The sequence below is a fragment of the Lepidochelys kempii genome, chromosome 10 (genome assembly GCF_965140285.1).
Source record: "Lepidochelys kempii isolate rLepKem1 chromosome 10, rLepKem1.hap1, whole genome shotgun sequence".
In the NCBI taxonomy this organism is placed as follows: Eukaryota; Metazoa; Chordata; order Testudines; family Cheloniidae; genus Lepidochelys; species Lepidochelys kempii.
In genome coordinates, this window is record NC_136389.1 from 9,971,558 (window position 1) to 9,991,915 (window position 20,358).

The following is a 20,358-nucleotide window of genomic DNA, read 5'->3' on the forward strand; positions in this document are numbered from 1 at the left end:
TTGATTTGGAGGGAGTCTTCCTAGCCACCCCTTATGCCCATCTTCACTACCACTTTAGCCAGAGCTCCTGCTTAAAGCCAAATCAAGGGGGAGATTTTCAAAGGCAGAAATTAGAGTTGTTTGCCCAGTTCCCATGGCTTGTCAATGGCAGGTGAAAGCCTAACTCCCATTGTGCCTCTGAATATCTGCCCCAGCTTCAGATCTCATTCACACAGTCCAGGATTTGCCGAGCAGAAGTCTTCATTAAAGTCAACTTCCAGATCTTCTTGTGCTTTATAAATCCTTTCTATTGTATAACCAGGGATTATCTGATTGTCATAACCTTTGATACTAACTTTTAATGACTTGTAACATTTCGGATGTCTGTGAATGAGACTTGTAGAGTGATTTTTTTTAGTGTCTTGTATTTTATGCCATCCACTCTTGTGAATGAGTATTTTATATTTAACACAGTATTTAATAAAAAATATAATGATAATGCTAGAGAACATTTCTTGTGGAGTAGGATTTAAATAAAGACTCAAGATACCTCATTTGTGCCTGCTTTTTCTCCAGGGTGTTTGTTAAGTCCAAATGAGTTTTCTTGGAGGATCTTAAACAAACCAACAACAAAACCACACCCACCGATCTGATTTCCTACTCTCCCAAAATAGGATCACTGAGAAATGAGGAGAGGAGAATTGACAAGCCAAGATGTAGCATAATCACCAGTCCAATGCGACATTGTTGTTTGTCCAGCATTAAGTCGTATTCTTTTTCGGTACACGACTGATTATAGAATATAGTCCAAAGCAAATAAAGACTAGCCAGAGTGATAGGCAGTGGAAGACACTGAAGAGCTGATCCTGCGATGAGCTGCACGTGGAGAACTCAGTGACAATGAGGCTCCATTTGCTGTGAATGGAACAAGAGTGCCAAAAGGTCTCAGTGCATACATGGTATTTCCACGCGTAGTGAATGATGGCTTAGAGCAAAGCAGGGCAATGGGTGGTGGGTTGGGAAATGGTTTCACTGTAAGAGGGTCTGATGGGGGCGGAGATGCTATCTGGTCTCTGGGAAACAAGGGGTTAATTTAATGTCAGCTTTTAGCATGAGAGAAGGACTATAAATTGCTGGGGGCGGGGGAGATTCTGGTGAGAAGAAGAATGCTGCTGGAGAGCTTGGGCTCCCCACCAAGGTTATGGGCCTGGACTGATCTCCAAGAGGGGACATTTCCCTGGAAGAACAGAATTTGATGGTTGTTTCTGTCTTTTTTGCTGACTCGTTCCAGTGGTTTACAGAGACATCCACCTACAACGTCTCAGCTTGCAGCTTTTCCCCGAGAAGCTCTGGATGGAGGATTTTCAGGCTGTTGGGTGAATCCAGGAGAGGTTCCCCTTAAGAAAAGAAAGAAAGCCCCACAGTGGCTTCATTTCCAAACACCTTGTTGCCACCTCTGGCCTGTTATTTTTAGTCTTCCTCCTTTCACTTGTGTCAAATGTAGTGGGTGGAACTCAGCAGAGGCTGGTGACATGATGAAAGCAGGAAACCAAGTGTGATCTGTAAAGGGAGCCTCAGAGCCAGTAATGATCAGACGGTACGGGATTCAACACAGGAGACACAAGATCTTAGTGACTTCAGTGGGAGCAGGATTCGGCTCCTAGTTTCTAACTGCACCTACAACGTCTCTTTGTGAGTCAATACACAGATCAGCAGCATGCTATGAATGGATTCTGATGACGAGCTGCTGGGACCTATGTACCAATTACACTCCTCAGCCATTCTGGCTTCTCACTTCCCCAGCTTTGCATACTTGCTACCTGAAAATGATATCAGCTTGCATGAGAGGCCAGAGTCTGACGGAAGTCAGTTACACTGGTGTAACTCCTCAGTGATTCCTTTGACTCGCATCATTCTGGATTTACACCAGAGTAACTGAGATCGAAATCTGACTCCAGCTCAGAAATTCATTCGGAGTTCTTCTGACGCACGCAGATTGGCTTCCCCCTGCTGGAGTGCTAGGGCCATGCAGTTTGATCTGTTAACTGCATCCCTCATCTCTCTTGCAGCGACGTTGGGACATGTGTGGCTGTTTGTGTTGAGAGGTGTGTGGGCATTCTAGTGGTATGAGTGATGAGGATGCGCTGTAATAACTGAGCATATTTCCTTACCAGCTTTAGTTATAAACTGGCCCAATACCCCTCTGTATGGTCACCAGTCTGTGCAAGTGGACCCAATTGCTGGGTCCCATATCATTCTGAGTCTGCTGGATCCAGGTCGTTTCATCACTGTTTCTAGCTCTGGAATGCTAGGCAGACACCTGGGCCCAGTCCTCTCCTCTTGCATCCTTCCTTGGGACACTGGACACGAACTTCCTAGACCCCCAAATCAGTGTCTGAGACCTTCTGAGTCCTCCCAGTCTCACACACTCCCTCAGAGCTCTGCCCAGGGTGTGGACACTCATTTAATTCCTTAAGAGAAACCCTGGCAAGCAAGCAAAGAACACAGGCTTAGTGAAGGAATTTCTTAACCACAGTGACTTTGCCATTAAAAGCACTCAGGTTGCAGATAATTGAAAATAACCAAAGTCCTGAGAGACCATCTCCCTCCTGCTGAGCTCACCCCTTCAGTGAGAGTGTAGTTTGTCAGAACTTCAGGCGGGGCAAAGTCTTTCCTGTACTGCCTTCTTATGTGTGCCAGTGGTCAGGACTCCTTGCAAAGAGCCATGTGTTCACACTCCCAGTCCAGCCAGTCATGTTTGTTCCTCTCCCTTGCAAGCTCCTGTGTAGAGCAGCCTTTGTTCCATGGAGATGAACCGTTAATTGATGGCCCTAGATTGCAGTCTTGATGGCTCTCGGCAGTGGTCATAAGAATGGCCATACTGGGTCAGGCCAATGGTCCATCTAGTCCAGGATCCTGTCTTCTGACAGTGGCCAATGCCAGGTGCTTCAGAGGGAATGAACAGAACAGGGCAATTTTGAGTGATCCCTCCTTTTGCCCAGTCCCAGCTTCTGGCAGTTGGAGGATGAGGGACATCTGGAGCATGGGCTTGTGTCCTGCCAATCCTGGCTAATAGCTGTTGATGGACCTATCCTCCATGAACTTATCTCATTCTTTTTTTCAACTCAGTTATACTTTTAGCCTTCACAACACCCACAGCAACAAGTTCCACAGATTGGCAGTGTGTTGTGTGAAGAAGTACTTCCTTATGTTTGTTTTAAACCAGCTGCCTATTCATTTAATCAGGTGATGCCTAGTTCTTGTGATATATGAAAGGGTAAAATAAGAATTCCCTATTCATTTTCTCCATACCTTTTTGCACTTCTAGTCTTCAGCATCACACTGCCTATAACAAGTGTGCTTAGAAATCCAAGCTCCAAACAGGTGTGTCAGTACATCCTCAGGGGGCCTGGATCAACGTTCATATCGCACTCCCCATCAGCACCTGGCCCAAGCCGGGGAAGCTAATGATCCAGCCAGTGGACCAAATTTGGTGATGAATCCTGGTCACGTGCCACCTGAGGCACATTGTGCATATGCTAAGAAGTACTTCCTCCTATCCACTTTATCTCCTTGTCCTGGTGGGGATTCATCCCAAAAGGAGATGGGTGGGTGGGGAGATCTACCCACCCGGCTTTGCTCACTTCTCACAGCTGTCCACAGATGCCCTCATTTCCAGAACCATATCTCCCTCCATCCCACACAAGTCTGGTCTCCTCACACTTTGGTTATTGTAAATTAAGGACACCAGGAATGCTGAATCATGGGACCGAAGGCACAGAAAATTAGGATACAGAAACTAATCTCATGACGTTTACAGATTCCTGCATTATCATATTTCATTTCTTCCACATTGTATTCCAGATCTTGGGCCGCAGCGCACTGGGTGGTTTGGTTGCAATATACCAGAAGCGACACAGTCTCTGCCACCCCTTTACATTTTTGGGGGGACTTCCCCACAAAGGAAACCCTTGTGGGTTAGAGTGGCTTAGAGACAGAAAACTATTTGATTTGGAGGGAGTCTTTCTAGCCCCCTCCCCTTATGCCCATCTTCACTACCACTTTAGCCAGAGCTCCTGCTTAAAGCCAAATCAAGGGGGAGATTTTCAAAGGCAGAAATGAGTCATTTAGTTAAGAATAGGTTATTGATTTAGTGATTAACTTACCTTAACAAAGAATCTGAAAAAGGCCACTTTTATACCAAACTGAGAGTATCCAAACTGAGCTTGCACTAGTTCAATGAAATCCATTTAACCTAATCAGTTCAACTAAACCAGTACAATATAGACAAGGCCTTATTTCCCTCCCACCCATTGTCTATCTTTGTCTATTTAGATTGTGAACTTTATGGGGCAGGGACTATCTCTTGCTATGTGAGGTGTTTGCTCAAGGGGGCCTGATCTTAGTTAGAGCCTATAGGCATGACCACAATACAAAGGGGAAGGGAAGTGGCAGCTGCCAGGCCATTTAGATGGCCATTGCTGAGGACAATAATGTTTATGTTTTGTACAGCTCCAAGCACGTTTTCAGCCCCAGGAAATAACAATTCACAATAATATTTCCTCTCTTGTGGTGTCTGCCACCCCAGGATCACAGAGCTCTTGATAATAAGTGGTATAGTGTAAACTCTTTGGGCAGGGCCACCTTTTTGTCATGTGTTTGCAAGACAACTAATGGCCAATACTTGAGCCCTGATCCAAATGCACAGTATCTCTCACAACAACCCAGGAAGCAGGTGAGAGACGCAGGAGGGATCAGTTACCCACCACTGACGTGCATCCACCTCTGGCGGGGAAGGCGGCAGCTGTACAGGAGACCCGCAGGCTCGGGCTAGGAGGCTGCTCGGTGCCTGTTTTGCACCTTCGCCGCGTGGGTCTGACAGAGGGGCCGGTTCGATACCCGGGCCATGCCTAGGGCTGGGCCGGTGCCCCCGGGACCCGCCGAGCTCGCCCCGCGGCCCCCCGGCCCGTGGCGCTGAGGATCCCGAAGGTGGCGCCCTGGAGCCGCGGAGCCGCCTCCTCTCCACGGCCATCTCCGCCCCGGCTGGCGGGACGTGAGCGCTCCGGGCTCGGCGGGGCTCGGCCAGCGCCGGCTCCTGCCCTCTACAGCCGGGCTGGCCGGGGCGGGGAGCCGCGGCAGCGAAGAGGCGCCCGACGAGACCCCGGCCAGGGACGGTGAGTAACGACTTGGGGGGCGCGGAGCCTGCAGAGTGCCCCGGGCAAGGGCAGGGGCCAGCCCGGGGCAGGGGCAAGGGCGAGCCTGGGGCAGGGGAGAGCCTGGGGCAGGCTGAGCTGGGGGGGACCCACTCAAGTGGCTTCAAGTTGAGGAGCCAGAGACCGAAAAAGGGGGGCGAGGGAGACAGAAGACCCCCCCCCCGGGGGGGCTGGCAGCAGGGCTCCCCTAGGGCTGGGGGCAAGCAGCCAGCGAGAGGCAGACAGACAGACAGACATGCGGGCACACACACGCTTGCGGGGCAGCCTGGCACACGGACCCTGGAGAGGCTGACAGGCATCGAGAGAGACGCAAACACCCGCTGGGCGAGACACCGACAAGCAGCCAGAGCGAGCCAAGGAGACACGCAGGCACTGGGATGGGCAGCCGGACCGACAGACACAATGTGAAAGAAAGGAGCAGCCCACTGGCTTGCAGCGATCCGCCCTTCCTGAGAAGGGTCCCAGCAAACCCCCACATAGCCGGCACCGCGAAGGCAGGGAGGCTGGCCCCAGAACTCTGCTAGCCCTGGGATATTTGTTTTCCTTCCCTTAGAAAGTGAAGCCAGAGAGCCAGAGTTGAGGCTTGTCTGGTTGCCATTGGAGACCAAACCTGCCCTGCTGCCTTGCAAATAACACCAGCCTGTAAAGAAGCAAACCTGATGGTTTGGTGGGGGAATCCTGCTGCTTTTCTACTCCCCCGCCAAACAACCCATTTCACCCACTTTCAGGGTCTCGCCCATCCCAGAATGTCTGGCTTTAGCAGGAAAATGTTTGCAATACAATTGCCCCCCCCCCCCCAGCAATTTCTGTCGGAGTTTAAGTAACTTCAGTAAATCATGAAGAAAATGCAGGGGAGTTAGTCAGTTGCTCTGGGATTGCCTACTTCCAGCGCTGTGCAGGATCAGTTCATAATTTTTCCAGTGATAATTAAGAACTCCTCATTAGACAGTCCACTGAGCCTGAAAGCGAGCAGAAAGCAAACACACACACTTTAAAATCCAGTTCTTGCATACAGTACACAGGGTTGTCATTTGTACATGGGCATTACTGCAGGGACAGTACGTATATGGGCCTGAGCAAAACTCCTTTTTAAAAGATTCATATTAAGACCCCTGTTGACTTCAGCCGGAGTAGAACATGCTCTGCAATTTGTAGGATCAGGCCCCCGATTTTTATCATCTGTTCAAGTAGTGCCCTGGCTGTAGGTAGCAGTTGACAAACTTGTGGTAAGATGTGGGCAAGGAACCATCATTTTGTTCTGTGGTTTTACAGCGCCTAGCACAGTGAGGCAGTTGCCCATGCCTCGGATGCCTAGGTGCTGCTGAAATATAAATTAATAATAGTAGTAATAATTAATAATGCTTTGAGGAGTTTAATGCCCAATCCAACTTTGGCTGAAGTCGGTGGCAAGACTCCTGTTCACTTCACTGGGAGTTGGATCAGGCCCTAAATATGACAGATGCAAAACAATTGATTAACTATCAGTCTCTAAATGACAGACTTGATAGTAACACCCTGGAGAGAGGAGGGGGCTGCTTTCCTCACTACAGAGGCATTTCCAGAGGTGTCCCTTCAGTCCCTGTGCACTGAATCTGAACTCTTCCAGTTAGGAACTGGCAGCTGAGTCTCAAACCTGTGAGTCTTCCTGTTTTCTCTTCAAGTCTTTATTGCCATACTAAATGTTCCCTTATTCTGAATAAGCAAAAGAATTTTCCATCTGACATCTGATTGGAGAAACAACCAACTAGTCCAACCTTTCTTATTTGACTCAGCTTACCCACTTGCCACCATAGGCTCAAAATCTCTCACCCTATCGGAAGTTAATCACAGAGTCAGTTTGAGTGATGATTTTTATTTTCTTCAATTTCACTCCCATCCCTATTATACAGGCTGAAGGTGAGGCCAGGGGACACCTCACCAAAGCAAATGGTCTGCCTAAGCTCACTTTACATTGGGCTTGGATCTGTAGAGGGTCAGGATTTAATAGTCAAGGGATGTAAGTCTAAATCTCTGGGTCCACAATCTTCTCATTTCCTTTGCCTTTGGAGTTATAATTTGTTCCACATTGTAGTGTTGGAGCCAGCCCTCAATCCGCCCACAGTGTCTGTGCTGCTCTCTGCCTGAGGCAGACTGAGGAAACTCTGGTTTCCATTTAAGAAAGGAAATTCTGCAAATAGGGACCTGAGATAAATAGCCTCACTGGTTGTATTTCTTGGACAGTTAAATCTGAAATAAACAGCACACATGCATGTGCAATAGGCCAGCACAGCCACCTTCGCATTGTTGTGTGTAACCTGCATGCTCTGGGATAAACACGGGGGAAATTCAAGAAGGCTGGAAGAGTGCTAATATTGTGCCAATATTCAAAAAGGGCAAGCGATATGACCCAGGTAACTGTAGGCTGATCAGTTGGACATCAGACCCAGGCAAAATAATGGAAAAGCTGATACGGGTTCAGTTGATAAAGAATTAAATGATAGGAATATAATTAATTATAATTAATTAATTATATTATCTTCATAAATGATCTGGAGGATGGTGTGGATTGCACTCTCAGCAAGTTTGCGGATGATACTAAACTGGGAGGAGTGGTAGATACGCTGGAGGGGAGGGATAGGATACAGAAGGACCTAGACCAATTGGAAGATTGGGCCAAAAGGAATCTGATGAGGTTCAATAAGGATAAGTGCAGGGTCCTGCACTTAGGATGGAAGAACCCAATGCACAGCTACAGACTAGGGACCGAATGGCTAGGCAGCAGTTCTGCAGAAAAGGACCTAGGGGTGACAGTGGACGAGAAGCTGGATATGAGTCAGCAGTGTGCCCTTGTTGCCAAGAAGGCCAATGGCATTTTGGGATGTATAAGTAGGGGCATAGCGAGCAGATCGAGGGACGTGATCGTTCCCCTCTATTCGACATTGGTGAGGCCTCATCTGGAGTACTGTGTCCAGTTTTGGGCCCCACACTTCAAGAAGGATGTGGATAAATTGGAGAGAGTCCAGCGAAGGGCAACAAAAATGATTAGGGGACTGGAACACATGAGTTATGAGGAGAGGCTGAGGGAGCTGGGATTGTTTAGCCTGCAGAAGAGAAGAATGAGGGGGGATTTGATAGCTGCTTTCAACTACCTGAAAGGGGGTTCCAAAGAGGATGGCTCTAGACTGTTCTCAATGGTAGCAGATGACAGAACGAGGAGTAATGGTCTCAAGTTGCAGTGGGGGAGGTTTAGATTGGATATTAGGAAAAACTTTTTCACTAAGAGGGTGGTGAAACACTGGAATGCGTTACCTAGGGAGGTGGTAGAATCTCCTTCCTTAGAGGTTTTTAAGGTCAGGCTTGACAAAGCCCTGGCTGGGATGATTTAACTGGGAATTGGTCCTGCTTTGAGCAGGGGGTTGGACTAGATGACCTTCTGGGGTCCCTTCCAACCCTGATATTCTATGATTCTATGATTCTATGATTCTAATGCCAGTCAACATTGTTTCATGGAAGATAGATCTTGTCAAATAAACCTTCATTCTTTGAGGAGATGACAAGTTTGGTTGATAAAGATAACTGCATAGATATAATATACGTACATTTTTGTAAGGCATTTGACTTAGTACTGCACAACATACTGAGAAACAAATTAGCACTCTATAGCGTCAATAAAGCACACATTAAATGGATTAAGAACTGGCTAACTGACAGCTTTTGAAAAGTAGTTGTCAGGAGGGGATCATCATTGTATTTCTAGAGGGGTTTTGCAGCCCCTTCAGTACAGTACTAGGCTTGATGCTAGCCAGTACTTGCATCAGTGATCTGGAAATAAATATAAAATCACGGCTTATAAAATTTGCAACTAAGACAAAGATTGGCAAAGAGAAATGACCAGGCAGGTAGGCAGGCCTACAGAACAATCTGGATTGCTTGGTAAACTGGGCCCATTCAAGTAAAGTATGTTTTAATATAGCCAAATGCAGAGTTATACATGTAGGAACAAGGAAGGCAGGCAATACCTCCAGAATGGGAGACTGTAGTCTGGAAGGCAGTGACTCTGAAAAGGGTTTAGGGGTCTGTAGACAGGCAACTGAGGGTGAACTCTCTGTGATGCTGTGGCACAAATGGTTAATGCGATCCTTGGATGTATAAATGGGAGTAGTGAGTAGAAGTCAGGAGTGGGTTTTAACTCTGTACACAGCCTTGGTGAGACCAGTACTGGAATACTGTGTACAGTTCTGGTGTTGCGTTTTAAAAAGGGTGTTGAAAAATTGGAGCGAATGCAGGGGAAAAAACCACAAAAATGATTCGGAAGCTGAAGAAAATGCTTTACGGTGAGAGACTGGAAGAGCTCAATCTGGTCATTTTGTCAAAAAGAAGATTGAAAGATGACTTGATTGCAGTGTACGTGTACCTTCTTGGGAAGAAAATACGGGATACGAAAGAGTTCTTTATTCAAATAGAAGAAGGCATAACAAGAAAAGGTTCATAACAAGAACCAATGACTGAAGCTGAAGCTAGACAAATTCAAAGAGGAAATAAGGCACACATTTTTAGCAGTGGGGGATGATAAGCCATTGGAATAAGTTACCAAGGGAAGTCAGGGATTCCCATCTCTGATGTCTTCAGATTACGAATGGCTGCATTTCTGGAAGATGGACTTTACCCAAACATGAGTTACTGGGCTGTGTACAGGGGTAACTGGGTCAAATCTAATAGCCTGTGAGATACAGGAGGTCAGACCCGATGATTTAGTGGCCCCTTCTGGCCTTAAACTCTGTGAACCTATGACAAAGATTATTTCTCGGCACTGACTACCTCTTTCTAAGGCCAGGTCTCCACTACAGACTTATAGCGGTATAACTACGTCGTTCAGGGGTGTGAAAAAACCACACCCCTGAGTGACGTACTTATACTGACCTAACCCCCAGTGTAGACAGGGCTTCTCCTGTCACCACAGCTATTGCCTCTCGTGGAGGTGGACTGACTACGCTGACGGGAAGAGCTCTCCCATCGGCGTAGAAGCTTAAGTGCTACAGCGGCGCAGCTGCACCACTGATGTACCGGTTTCAGTGTAGACCCGCCCTAAGACACATTGACCAGGTCAGAAGCTGCTGCTTCAACAGGGGTCTCTTTTCAGTTCTGTTTTTCAGTTTGTCATGTTTTAACAAGTATGGGAAAGCAGAGGGCTGGCTATGAATGCCTGGGCTGCCCTCCTTCATATAGAAAGACACGGCAAAATAGAACAAGCCGAGGACGAAAATCTTTGAGTGGGTTAAAAATATGTAGCGCTCCCCAGGGGGAATTCCAGGGGCGACTTGCTTTTCTCTGGGCAGGGTAGCACCTTTGATGGACTATTGGGCGGATCTGTTAGCGAGACCCACTAGCATATTTGACTCTCTCTACCTGTTGAGCCTGGCATGTTTTTTTACAGGCTAAAAGGGGAAGAGCTGAAGGAAATGTGTTCCTTCCTGACCCTGCACTCTCTGGAAGTCTTTTCCCAACTTTGTCCCCTTATGATCTTGGAGTAGTGCTGCTGGGATTTTGAATGAGCTGCTAGCCCTGGTGTAGCGGTCTGTGATCCCAAGAGGTGATAGCATCCCTTGTAATTCATCTAAGAATGTGTCCACAGACCTGTTTCTCTCCAGTATTGCTCAGGCTCCTGTCATCACAGTATCTAAGCAATAGCCACCAACTAAAGATAGCAGTGAGCCTGCGGAAAGAGGGCTCTGTGCTCGCTGTCTCCCCTCATTCCCTTTTTCTCACCTTCCCTTCCTTCCTCTCCTATAATGCTTCCTTCTTGCCTTGCCTTTCTCTCCCCCTTCCTCACCCTCTGTGCCTTTGGGATAGACTCTGCTAACTGGACAAGGCTTTGTTAGAGAAGTCAGTCTTACATTTAGACTTGAACGTGATCGGGCTCTGTCTCAATCTAACTTACCCTGCTAAGGAGATCACACTGCTGAGAAAGGCCTTGGTATCAGACTCTCAGCCAATCCAGCTGCAGCACCCTTGTCGAGTGTAGTTGTCCCGGTGGGTCATGGCTGGACAAGCAAGTGTACAGCCATATCAGTCGCCAGCTCACCATCTACCTGTCAGCTCATGGGCCACCTTCATCTGCAGGTTTAGCCCATGGAGACTACAGGCCCCAGCATGCCATGCTCTGGCTACTTGGATCAAGATGGAGAAGAGTAGCTGGATACTAAATATGAGGGCACCTGTGAGTAGTACTGTAGAGAGGTACTTTAGCCCCTGCGCCAAAGATGAAAGAACAGCTCCACCGGGGGTGCTATTATATCCACAAGCCGCTGATATATTTCAGATTTCAGAGTAGCAGCCGTGTTAGTCTGTATTCGCAAAAAGAAAAGGAGTACATTGGCACCTTAGAGACTAACCAATTTATTTGAGCATGAGCTTTCGTGAGCTACAGCTCACTTCATCGGATTCAGGAGCTGTAGCTCACGAAAGCTTATGCTTAAATAAATTTGTTAGTCTCTAAGGTGCCACTAGTCCTCCTTTTCTTTTTGATATATTTCGGTAGAGCAGTCCTGTGTCTCTTATATACACATAAGCCATCACATCACACTACCGCCGGAGGACTAGAGGATATAATTGAATGGCTCTTGCAGATTTTTGTGACTGGGGTGAAAGCAAAATGATGTTCTCTATTTTCCTGTCCTGTTTCAGAAGTGGGAGGAACAAGTTTCTGTGAAAATGAATAATGCAGGGGAAGCTGCAGGGTTTGCTATGAAGAGGAGAATAAGTGACTGAAAGAAAGCGATGTGAAAAGAATGGTAAGGTAAGTAAAGGTCTTTAAATAGGCACCAGGAGACACTTAGCTGGAACATTTGGGACAGGCTGCTAATGTTTAAAGTTACTGAGTGCTGATACAATGGGGGAGTAGGGATGCCACTCCGCCATAGGAAACTGTTCTTATGACTGCGTTTGGTACTAACAAAAACGAGGAGTCCTTGTGGCACCTTAGAGACTAACAAATTTATTTGGGCATAAGCTTTCGTGGGCTAGAACCCACTTCATTGGATGCCTGAAGTGAAAATACAGGAACAGATATAAATACATAACGGGAGCTGCCCAGCTGATTTTGGGATATTGCAATTATACCCCAACAAGCCTAAGTGACTATTAGATTTTGTGGTGTTTTATTTACAACACCATTGACCTGCTAATGATACATTGCTGTGCAGTGCTCAGATGGGAGGACATGTGTTGACCACATGAACATCAAATTAATTTGTTATGATCATTACCAAAACAGTTCAGAATAAATAATGGCATCATGGCAAGATGAATAGCCATCGTTGGTGTGGCTGGTCTGTGTGTTCCATGACATGCGAAGAGATGCCTAGATAGTTGATACAGATTCCTCTGAGAGGAAAAAACAAACCTCTGGCTGATTCCTTTATAGTTTTCAACAGTAAATGCCCCCCCAAAAATCTTGCTTTCTACTTTTGCATATGGCAAACGTTTGAAATGTCTGGAGCTGCCTACCTCTGCTGCAAGTTTTTTGTCCTCAAACAGTGCATGTTTTATAATAGCATAACAGTGGAACTGTACTGTAAGCACCAAGGAGATTTTGGGGATTTAGGTGCATGAGGTATTTAGGTGCACAAGTCCTAGTGACCCTCCATAAGGCTTGTGTGCCTAAATTGTTTAGGTGGTTTTGAACATTCTCCCCCCCACCCCCCCAATGACTCGGTAGAACTGGAGTTACTTTGTCACAGGTAATATGAGCTGAGGTGATCTTAGCTGAAACCTAGCCCCAGTGTTTGTTCTACTCCAAAGCTTATGCTGTAATAAATTGGTTAGTCTCTAAGGTGCCACAAGTACTCCTGTTCTTTTTACGGATACAGACTGACACGGCTGCTACTCTGAAACCTACTCCTCTCTGTTTAGTTTCTTATAAGATGCCCATGAGCATAGAGGTCTGGAAAGAGCATGTTTCATTATCACTCTATGTTGTCCCTTAGGCTCTGGGATGGACACAAGACCATATCTTATTTTGTATTTTGCAAAAAGCCATGATTTCTGGAGGGGCTGAACACCCGTCACTCCATTTAAAGTCAGTAAGTTCTCTGAGTTTTCGGCACATTGCAAACTGGAGCCTTTCCTGAACTACACACACAACAGTGAAATGACCATGCTTGGAGCCTCTTTGTATGGATGAAACACATTTTGCTCTGAAGTTTTGGGCCTCTGGAACTAGAGAAGCTGAGTTTGCATAGGGCGTTCTACAGAAAGAACACAAAAGTTGCTGCGTTCTAAACAATGTAGTTAACATTCAGATGGGCACTTTAAAAAGTACAGCTGGTTTTAGCTGCCCACGTTTGGGGCTTGAAGGAATTGGTTTCTGCAGCTGGAAGTGTCACAAAGTTGCATAGGTGCTGAAGGGAGTTTTGCACTGATGAGATTAGCTGGGAAAATATTCAGCTATCTGGATGCTCTAAATGATTCTTACATAAAAGTTATTTTCTCTCTCTCTCGCTCATCTGTCAGTGGAGTCTTTCGGGCAGACTCCTAGGGCTGGTCTACACTAGAAAGTTAGGTCTATCTAGCTACGTCGCTCAGGGGTGTGAAAAATTCACACCCATCAGAGATAGAATCATAGAATATCAGGGTTGGAAGGGACCTCAGGAGGTCATCTAGTCCAACCCCTGCTCAAAAGCAGGACCAATCCCCAATTAAATCATCCCAGCCAGGGCTTTGTTGATTTAATTAAGATGTAGTTAAGCTGACCTAAGCCCCAGTGTTGACACCATTAGGTCGACGGAAGAATTCTTCTGTCGATTATGTACTGCCTCTCAGGGAGGTGGATTTACTACAGCGACAGAAGAGGGTCTACACTGTGTGCGCTACAGTGCTAGAGTGGTGCAGCTACGCCGAGCTGCATCAATTTTTCTTCTGTCCTTTTCCAGAATCCCTTTGCCATGCTCCAGCAATCTATTGCTAGTGTGGGCGGATTGGACCTTCCTAGGTAGAGTTGGGCAAGGAACAATTTTCCCATCCCGCAAGGGTTTTTGACGTTTAAAGATTTTTTATGTCCCATAACGGAATGAAAAGTCAAAATCTCAAAGTTTTGTGAACCAATAATAATAATAATAAAATTGCAGTTTGGTCAGTCAAAATGTTTTGTTTTGATTTTGACCATTTAAAAAACATGTTTAACCTTTTCGGTATAAATTGAAATTTCAAAATGAAAAGTCATTTCAAGTAGATACATTGAAACTTTTTTATAATGCCCAAATGGGATGTTTTGACAGTTTTGAAACTTTCTTCAAATAATGTTCAAACTGGGAGATTTATCGTAACCAGCCCCTTTCCTGCAAATGGTTTCAATGAATCAACACTTCCCAATGAGAACAAATTTTGTTGGAAAATTACGGACCCTCTCTGATCCTAAGGGCTTGTGAAAGTTGGTCCTCAATCAGCCAGGTAGGGTCACTTTTGAATGACCCAAGACTTACTCTCCTCGTGGCTTGAGCCCATAGCTACAGCAATGCTCCTGAGAAATGTTATTTTAGTGAATGCCAAACTTGGGTTTTAAATCAGAGCTGACGGTCACGTTCTAAATCGAGGGAAGAAGAACGGTCTTGTGGATTATTATTATTTAACATTTCTATGGCACTACATGACAATTCATGAGTTCTGGGTTCTAATCCCATCTCTGCCACAGACTTCCTGTGCCTCAGTTTTCCCATTTGTGAGATGGAGGAAAATAGTATTTCCCTACCTCAAAGGGATATAGGAAGAATAAATTCATTAATATTTGACAGGTTTCAGAGTAGCAGCTGTGTTAGTCTGTTACCCGCAAAAAAGAAAAGGAGGACTTGTGGCACCTTAGAGACTAATAAATTTGTTTGAGTATAAGCTTTTGTGAGCTACAGCTCACTTCATCGGATGCATTCAGTGGAAAATACAGTATGCATCCGATGAAGTGAGCTGTAGCTCACGAAAGCTTATGCTCAAATAAAATTGTTAGCCTCTAAGGTGCCACAAGTACTCCTATTAATACTTGAGGCGCTTAGATGTTATGATGAGCCTCATAGATAAATCAATACAAATCATAAAATACAGCAAACCGAGCCCCAGAGATTATATGTATATTTTTCAAGCTAAATACTGCATCCGTTTTAACTGACAAGGCACTGCAGTTAAACTCCCAGGGCCGGCCCGGGCTTGCTGACTGGGCTCGGGCTGCGGGGCTGTTAAATTGCAGTGTAGGTGTTCAGGCGCGGGCTGTAGGGTCCCAGAGCCCGGGCTCCAGCCTGAGCCTGAATGTCTGCACCACAGGGTTACAGCCCCGCACCCCGAACCCCAGAAGTCTGAGTCAGCTGACACAGGCCGGCCCTGGGTGTTTAACTGCAGCCTTGACATACCCTGACTGTCTCTCTGTCCTATTTCCTCATCTGTTAAATGCGGATGATAAAACTTCCTTTCCCCAACCCTCTCTCTGCCTTGTGTATGTAGACTGTAAACTCTGGGGCAGGCGCTGTCCTTTTCTCTATATCTGTACAGTGCCTAGCACAATGGGGCCTGATTTGGGGGCTGCTGTAATCATGCATTTAGGCCACAAATCTATCTGGGTTCACACCAGACCTGGAGCTGAGTGTGCGTTTGTGTGTGTGTGTAGTGGGGGATTCACCCCTTTCTAATGCTCTGCTGCCTTCATTCCTATGGAGAACTCTCCCTCCCTGCAATGGACCAATCCCATCGCTCAGTGCTTTGGGACTGACTCACTTTTTTTGTTTGACCACCTGTCAGGTTTTGCCATTATTAATTGCCTGCCTGAGGGAGAGACCTTTCAGGGAGCCTGTTGCTCTTGGCTGCTGCTGCTACTCCAGCAGGGAAAGTCACCTCTCTGCCTTGGAGCAGGAGGGGAAAGGGAAAGTGTTTTTTCCCCTTTCTGTTTCTTGCTTTGTTTCTTTCTGAGCCAAATCACTGCAAAGGTAAATGCTATTACAGATTCAGGGGAGACTGTCGGACTCAGGATTGGAAATAAGATATTACCCCGGAGCGGAAAGCATGGTCCTGTGCTCATAGCTGCAGACTGGAAGTCACCAGTTCTGTGTTAGAGCCACTGACCTTGCACAAATCATGTAATCTTTCTGTGCCTCAATTGCCTCATCCGCTTCACCCCAGGAAGGGATGGGGAGGGGCCAAGTCACCTGTGAGTTAATGGGGAAAGCGGTCTGCCTCCCTGCCTCCTTTTGCCCTGGGTGCCCAGATGGCTCTTGTAAGGGGCAGTGATGTGATGTGAGCGGTATGTGGAAGGTGATAAGGGAGGACAGGGCATGAGAAGGAGCATCAGTAAGGCTGTTTGGGAGCAGGGGAAGGGGGTCACACTGCGGCTAGAGCTGGGTGGGATATGTGTATGTGTGCAGACTGAATGGGAGAAGTCAGAGAGATTATACCTTGGAGAAGTTCCCACTGCTCACAAAAAACAATAAGATCAGAAGGTGACCTCTTCCATTAGCAGCAGGGGCGCTTTCCCATCCTGGGCTGGAAGGTGGTTTGGAGTCTGTCCAGTGCCGATGGACAATCTTTCTGATAATGTGCGCGCTCTTCTTGGATACTGTGAAGACCTGACAGAAATAGCATCATCTACGGCAGGCCAAGTGGCCCTGTAGATCGGGCACATGTCTCAGTCTCATTCCTACTCTGCTGCTGATTTACTATATGAAATTAGGTAAGTCCCCTGGCCTCTCTTTGCCTCTATTACAACAGTGGTTCTCAACCAGGGGTACACATACTTCTGGGGGTACGTGGAGGTCTTCCAGGGGGTGCACCAACTCATCTAGATATTGCCCTAGTTTTACAACAGGCTCCATTAAAAGCACTAGCGAAGTCAGTACAGACTAAAATTTCATACGGACAACAGCTTGTTTAAACTGCTCTATGTACTGTACACTGAAATGTAAGTACAATATTTATATTCCAGTTGATTTATTTTATAATTATATGGTAAAAATGCAATTTTTTAGCAATTTTTCAGTAATAATGAGCTGTGACACTTCTGTATTTTTATGTCTGGTTTTGTAAGCAAGTAGTTTTTAAGTGAGGTGAAACTTGGCCTACGCAGGACAAACCAGACTCCTGAAAGGGGTACAGTGGTCTGGAAAGGTTGAGAGCCACTATAGTACAGTATTAATAAAAGAGGAATAATGCGGCCTCTCCATCTTTGTAAAGTGCTCTGAGATCTGTGGAGGAGATGTGTTCTGTATAGGTGCTAACTGTGGTTGATGATGATGATTGATGTCTGCCTCCGAGGGAGGGTTACGAGATCCTTGAATGGAAAGCGCTCCAAGAGTGCAAAGTAGTAGTGATAATATAACATAGCAGTGCTAATTGTCTATATAGAACCTTTTGCCTGTAGGCTGCCATTTCACGCCCAGTCCAGGATACTAGTAACAACCTCGCTTAGTCGCTATCTGATGTCTGCTCAGTGTCTGCAGCAAAATGAGCTTCATGGCCTCATGCCTCAAGTGGCCACATTAAAGCCATATGGCCATCACAGCTGGCCCTGCTTGACGATGTTGTTGACAGCCTCAGCAGAGGCCAGGGACTGAATGGGGGATGTAGACTTAGGTGGTACCTCTCTCTTAGGTTTGATGCACAGTAGTAGGGTGGAGGAAGCTTGCCCTGGTACTGTCTGTGCTGTACCTGTTTTGGGATAAAGAGAAGCCTGCGGTTTCCAGGGTTGTCAGCCCGGCACCTTTCTCCAGCAGTAATGTCACACGCTGTTATCGCAGAGTGTAGGTCAAGTAGGAGGAGTGCGGAGACAAATAAAACTCCAAGTTCTGCCCTGTGTCCAGTGGAACAAATGCTCCTTCCATGCTTGCCCTTGATACAATCGCTCTTGGCATCATCAAGCTATTTAGCTACAAAGTGTTGTTGGGACTTTTATTGAAATCTCTTAAACCTAGGAAAGCATGTGTCCAGCAGTAACTCACATACTCACAGTTGCAATTGTGTGTCCATTCACGCATCAGGATTGTCACACTGTGCCTTGGTAGGAATGATCATGTTATAAATCAGCTGTTGGTTTAAAGTTGATAATTTATATAACAATATGTACCCAGATTTTTAAAGAATCGTCTATGTGAATGGGTGAGATGTTCTTGGAGGGGAAAAATTCACATCACAGGCCTACCAGAGACTGATCCTAATTTGTCCACCTACTGTAGGGTGATTCATAAAGTTAGAATCAGCACCTTAGGATATTTCTAGCTGTGCTTAGCCTTGGTGTAGATGCATAAGATGCTTTTCTCTTGCCAGATGTCTCTTGCCAGATCTCACTCGAGTCCTAATGTGAGAATGTGATTTTAAAATATAAATCTTTTATTTAAAAGTAGAGCTGCAAAATCTAAACTGAAATGTAGGGAAGCCCAGAAAATCTGTGCCAAATTCCCCCACTAACTGGCTATGACAGGCATTCAGCAAAGAAATTTTCCTGTGAGGTCTCACCCAGTCTGCCACACATCACATTACCCCTTAAATATTACCCAGATACACATCTCGCAATGATTATGAGTATCGATAAATTAAAAGTTTTCACACATGCTACCCTTCATGGATAAATACCATGAAAGTGGTGTATTATGTGTAGTGAGTTTGTCAGGACTAAAGCAGGAGTTGGTTGTGAAGAACAGTAAACCCTTTGCCAATTGGCACCAATGAGCTTCTGTGTCACAATCTCCCCTTGTGTTCTAAGTGTAACGCAACTGCTGGGCTCTGCTTTTCTCTCGCCCTGAGAACATCTGCAGGGAAGCATGCGCTTGGCTAGCCCGGAGAGACATCCATTGGTCTATAAACCAAGGATGCTTGGTATAGCTCCAGATCAAATTCCTAGGGAAAATTCATCTCGGGTAATTCCACTGATTTCAGGGGTGAGGGATAAATTTGGCTCCTGCTGTCCTGTGTCACACGTGTAAACTCACAGCATCAGTCCTGCACTCTTCTTGCCATTCCAGAGATGACCGCATGTCCCCTCTGGGCCACAGTCCAGGCACGGGATCTTGGAGTCACTTCTGCTCCAGTTTGTTTGAAGGTTTCTGCTCATATGCTTGCTATTATCTCTGTTTCCCCTCAGGGCTTTAAAATGCTGATTTGCCTTTTTTGTTTCTGTTCACTCTGCAGCTGTGTCCCATGACGACCTCACCCGCTATGTTCTATGGATCTTCGTCCGCCATGTCCTCACCTTCCAAAAACAAGCTTAAGCGTCCGAGCCGGATATTCTCTCAGGTCTTGTACCGGACGCTGAGCTACAAGGACCGTAGCTCGGTGCCGGCTTTCCCCCTTGCAAGCAGCGATGACCCAGCTGAACTTTCCACTCAGGTTTCAGCCCCTGGGGTCCTGAAGATATTTGGGGGCAACATCTGTGCGGGCACCAACTACAAGAGTGTCCTCGCCACGGGGAGCTCAAGTGCGCGGGAGCTGGTGAAGGAGGCATTGGAGCGCTATGGGCTGAGCAAGGTGGACGCTGGCCACTATGTGCTGTGTGATGTCATTGGGATGTTCAGCGGCTCTGAGAAGCAGTGGCAAACGGAAGGGTTGCGAGTCCTCGGTGATAATGAGAAGCCCCTTCTGATTCAGGACCTATGGAAGCCCAAGGAAGGGTTCTCCCGGCGTCTGGAGCTACGGAAGAGATCTGAGGTGGAGGAGCTGGCCGCGAGGGACGTAGACACGATCACGGCAGGTAAGAGCTGCATATAGGTGCTTAACTGAGCAAGGGCCATGGGGCGAGCTCTCGGCTCTTAATGTGGAGGAGTTGCCCCTGCCTTGTGCCAGACTAGTGATGGCGATATAGCCTGTAGTGGGCACTGAATCTCATGTTTTAGACAGCGAGTGCAGATCCTTAGCTGATATAAACAGGCCTAGCTCTGTTATCCTCAGCTGGTGTAAATGGGCGTGGCGGCATTAACATTAATCCATTTTATTACTTCCCACCCCCCTTTTTCTTCACATCAGTGGAGCTATGACAATTTACAGCAGCTGAGGATCTGGCTCTGGGAGCATTGTAGATCTTTCCTGAGCTGGCGATAGTTTATATTTATTGTAATGTGATATTGTGTCTCTGCCCAGAAACAGTCGCAATCTGGTGCACTCTGGGCTTTGCCAAAGGGCCTTACAGAGGTGCCAGTTCAGGTGCCCATCCCCGTGGGGGCCCAGAAGG

General features: G+C 46.6%; 1 protein-coding gene across 1 annotated transcript in view; it reads left to right on the plus strand.

Moving 5' to 3' along the window:
• Positions 1–5,057: 5,057 nt before the first annotated feature.
• RADIL (Rap associating with DIL domain) overlaps positions 5,058–20,358 on the plus strand; it is a 75,365-nt gene continuing 60,064 nt past the window's right edge. The window contains exons 1-3 of the mRNA XM_073361933.1: positions 5,058–5,153; positions 11,856–11,967; positions 19,323–19,881. Coding sequence (XP_073218034.1) covers positions 19,332–19,881 — 550 coding nt within the window. The 5' untranslated portion in view covers positions 5,058–5,153; positions 11,856–11,967; positions 19,323–19,331. The remainder of the gene's footprint in view (positions 5,154–11,855; positions 11,968–19,322; positions 19,882–20,358) is intronic.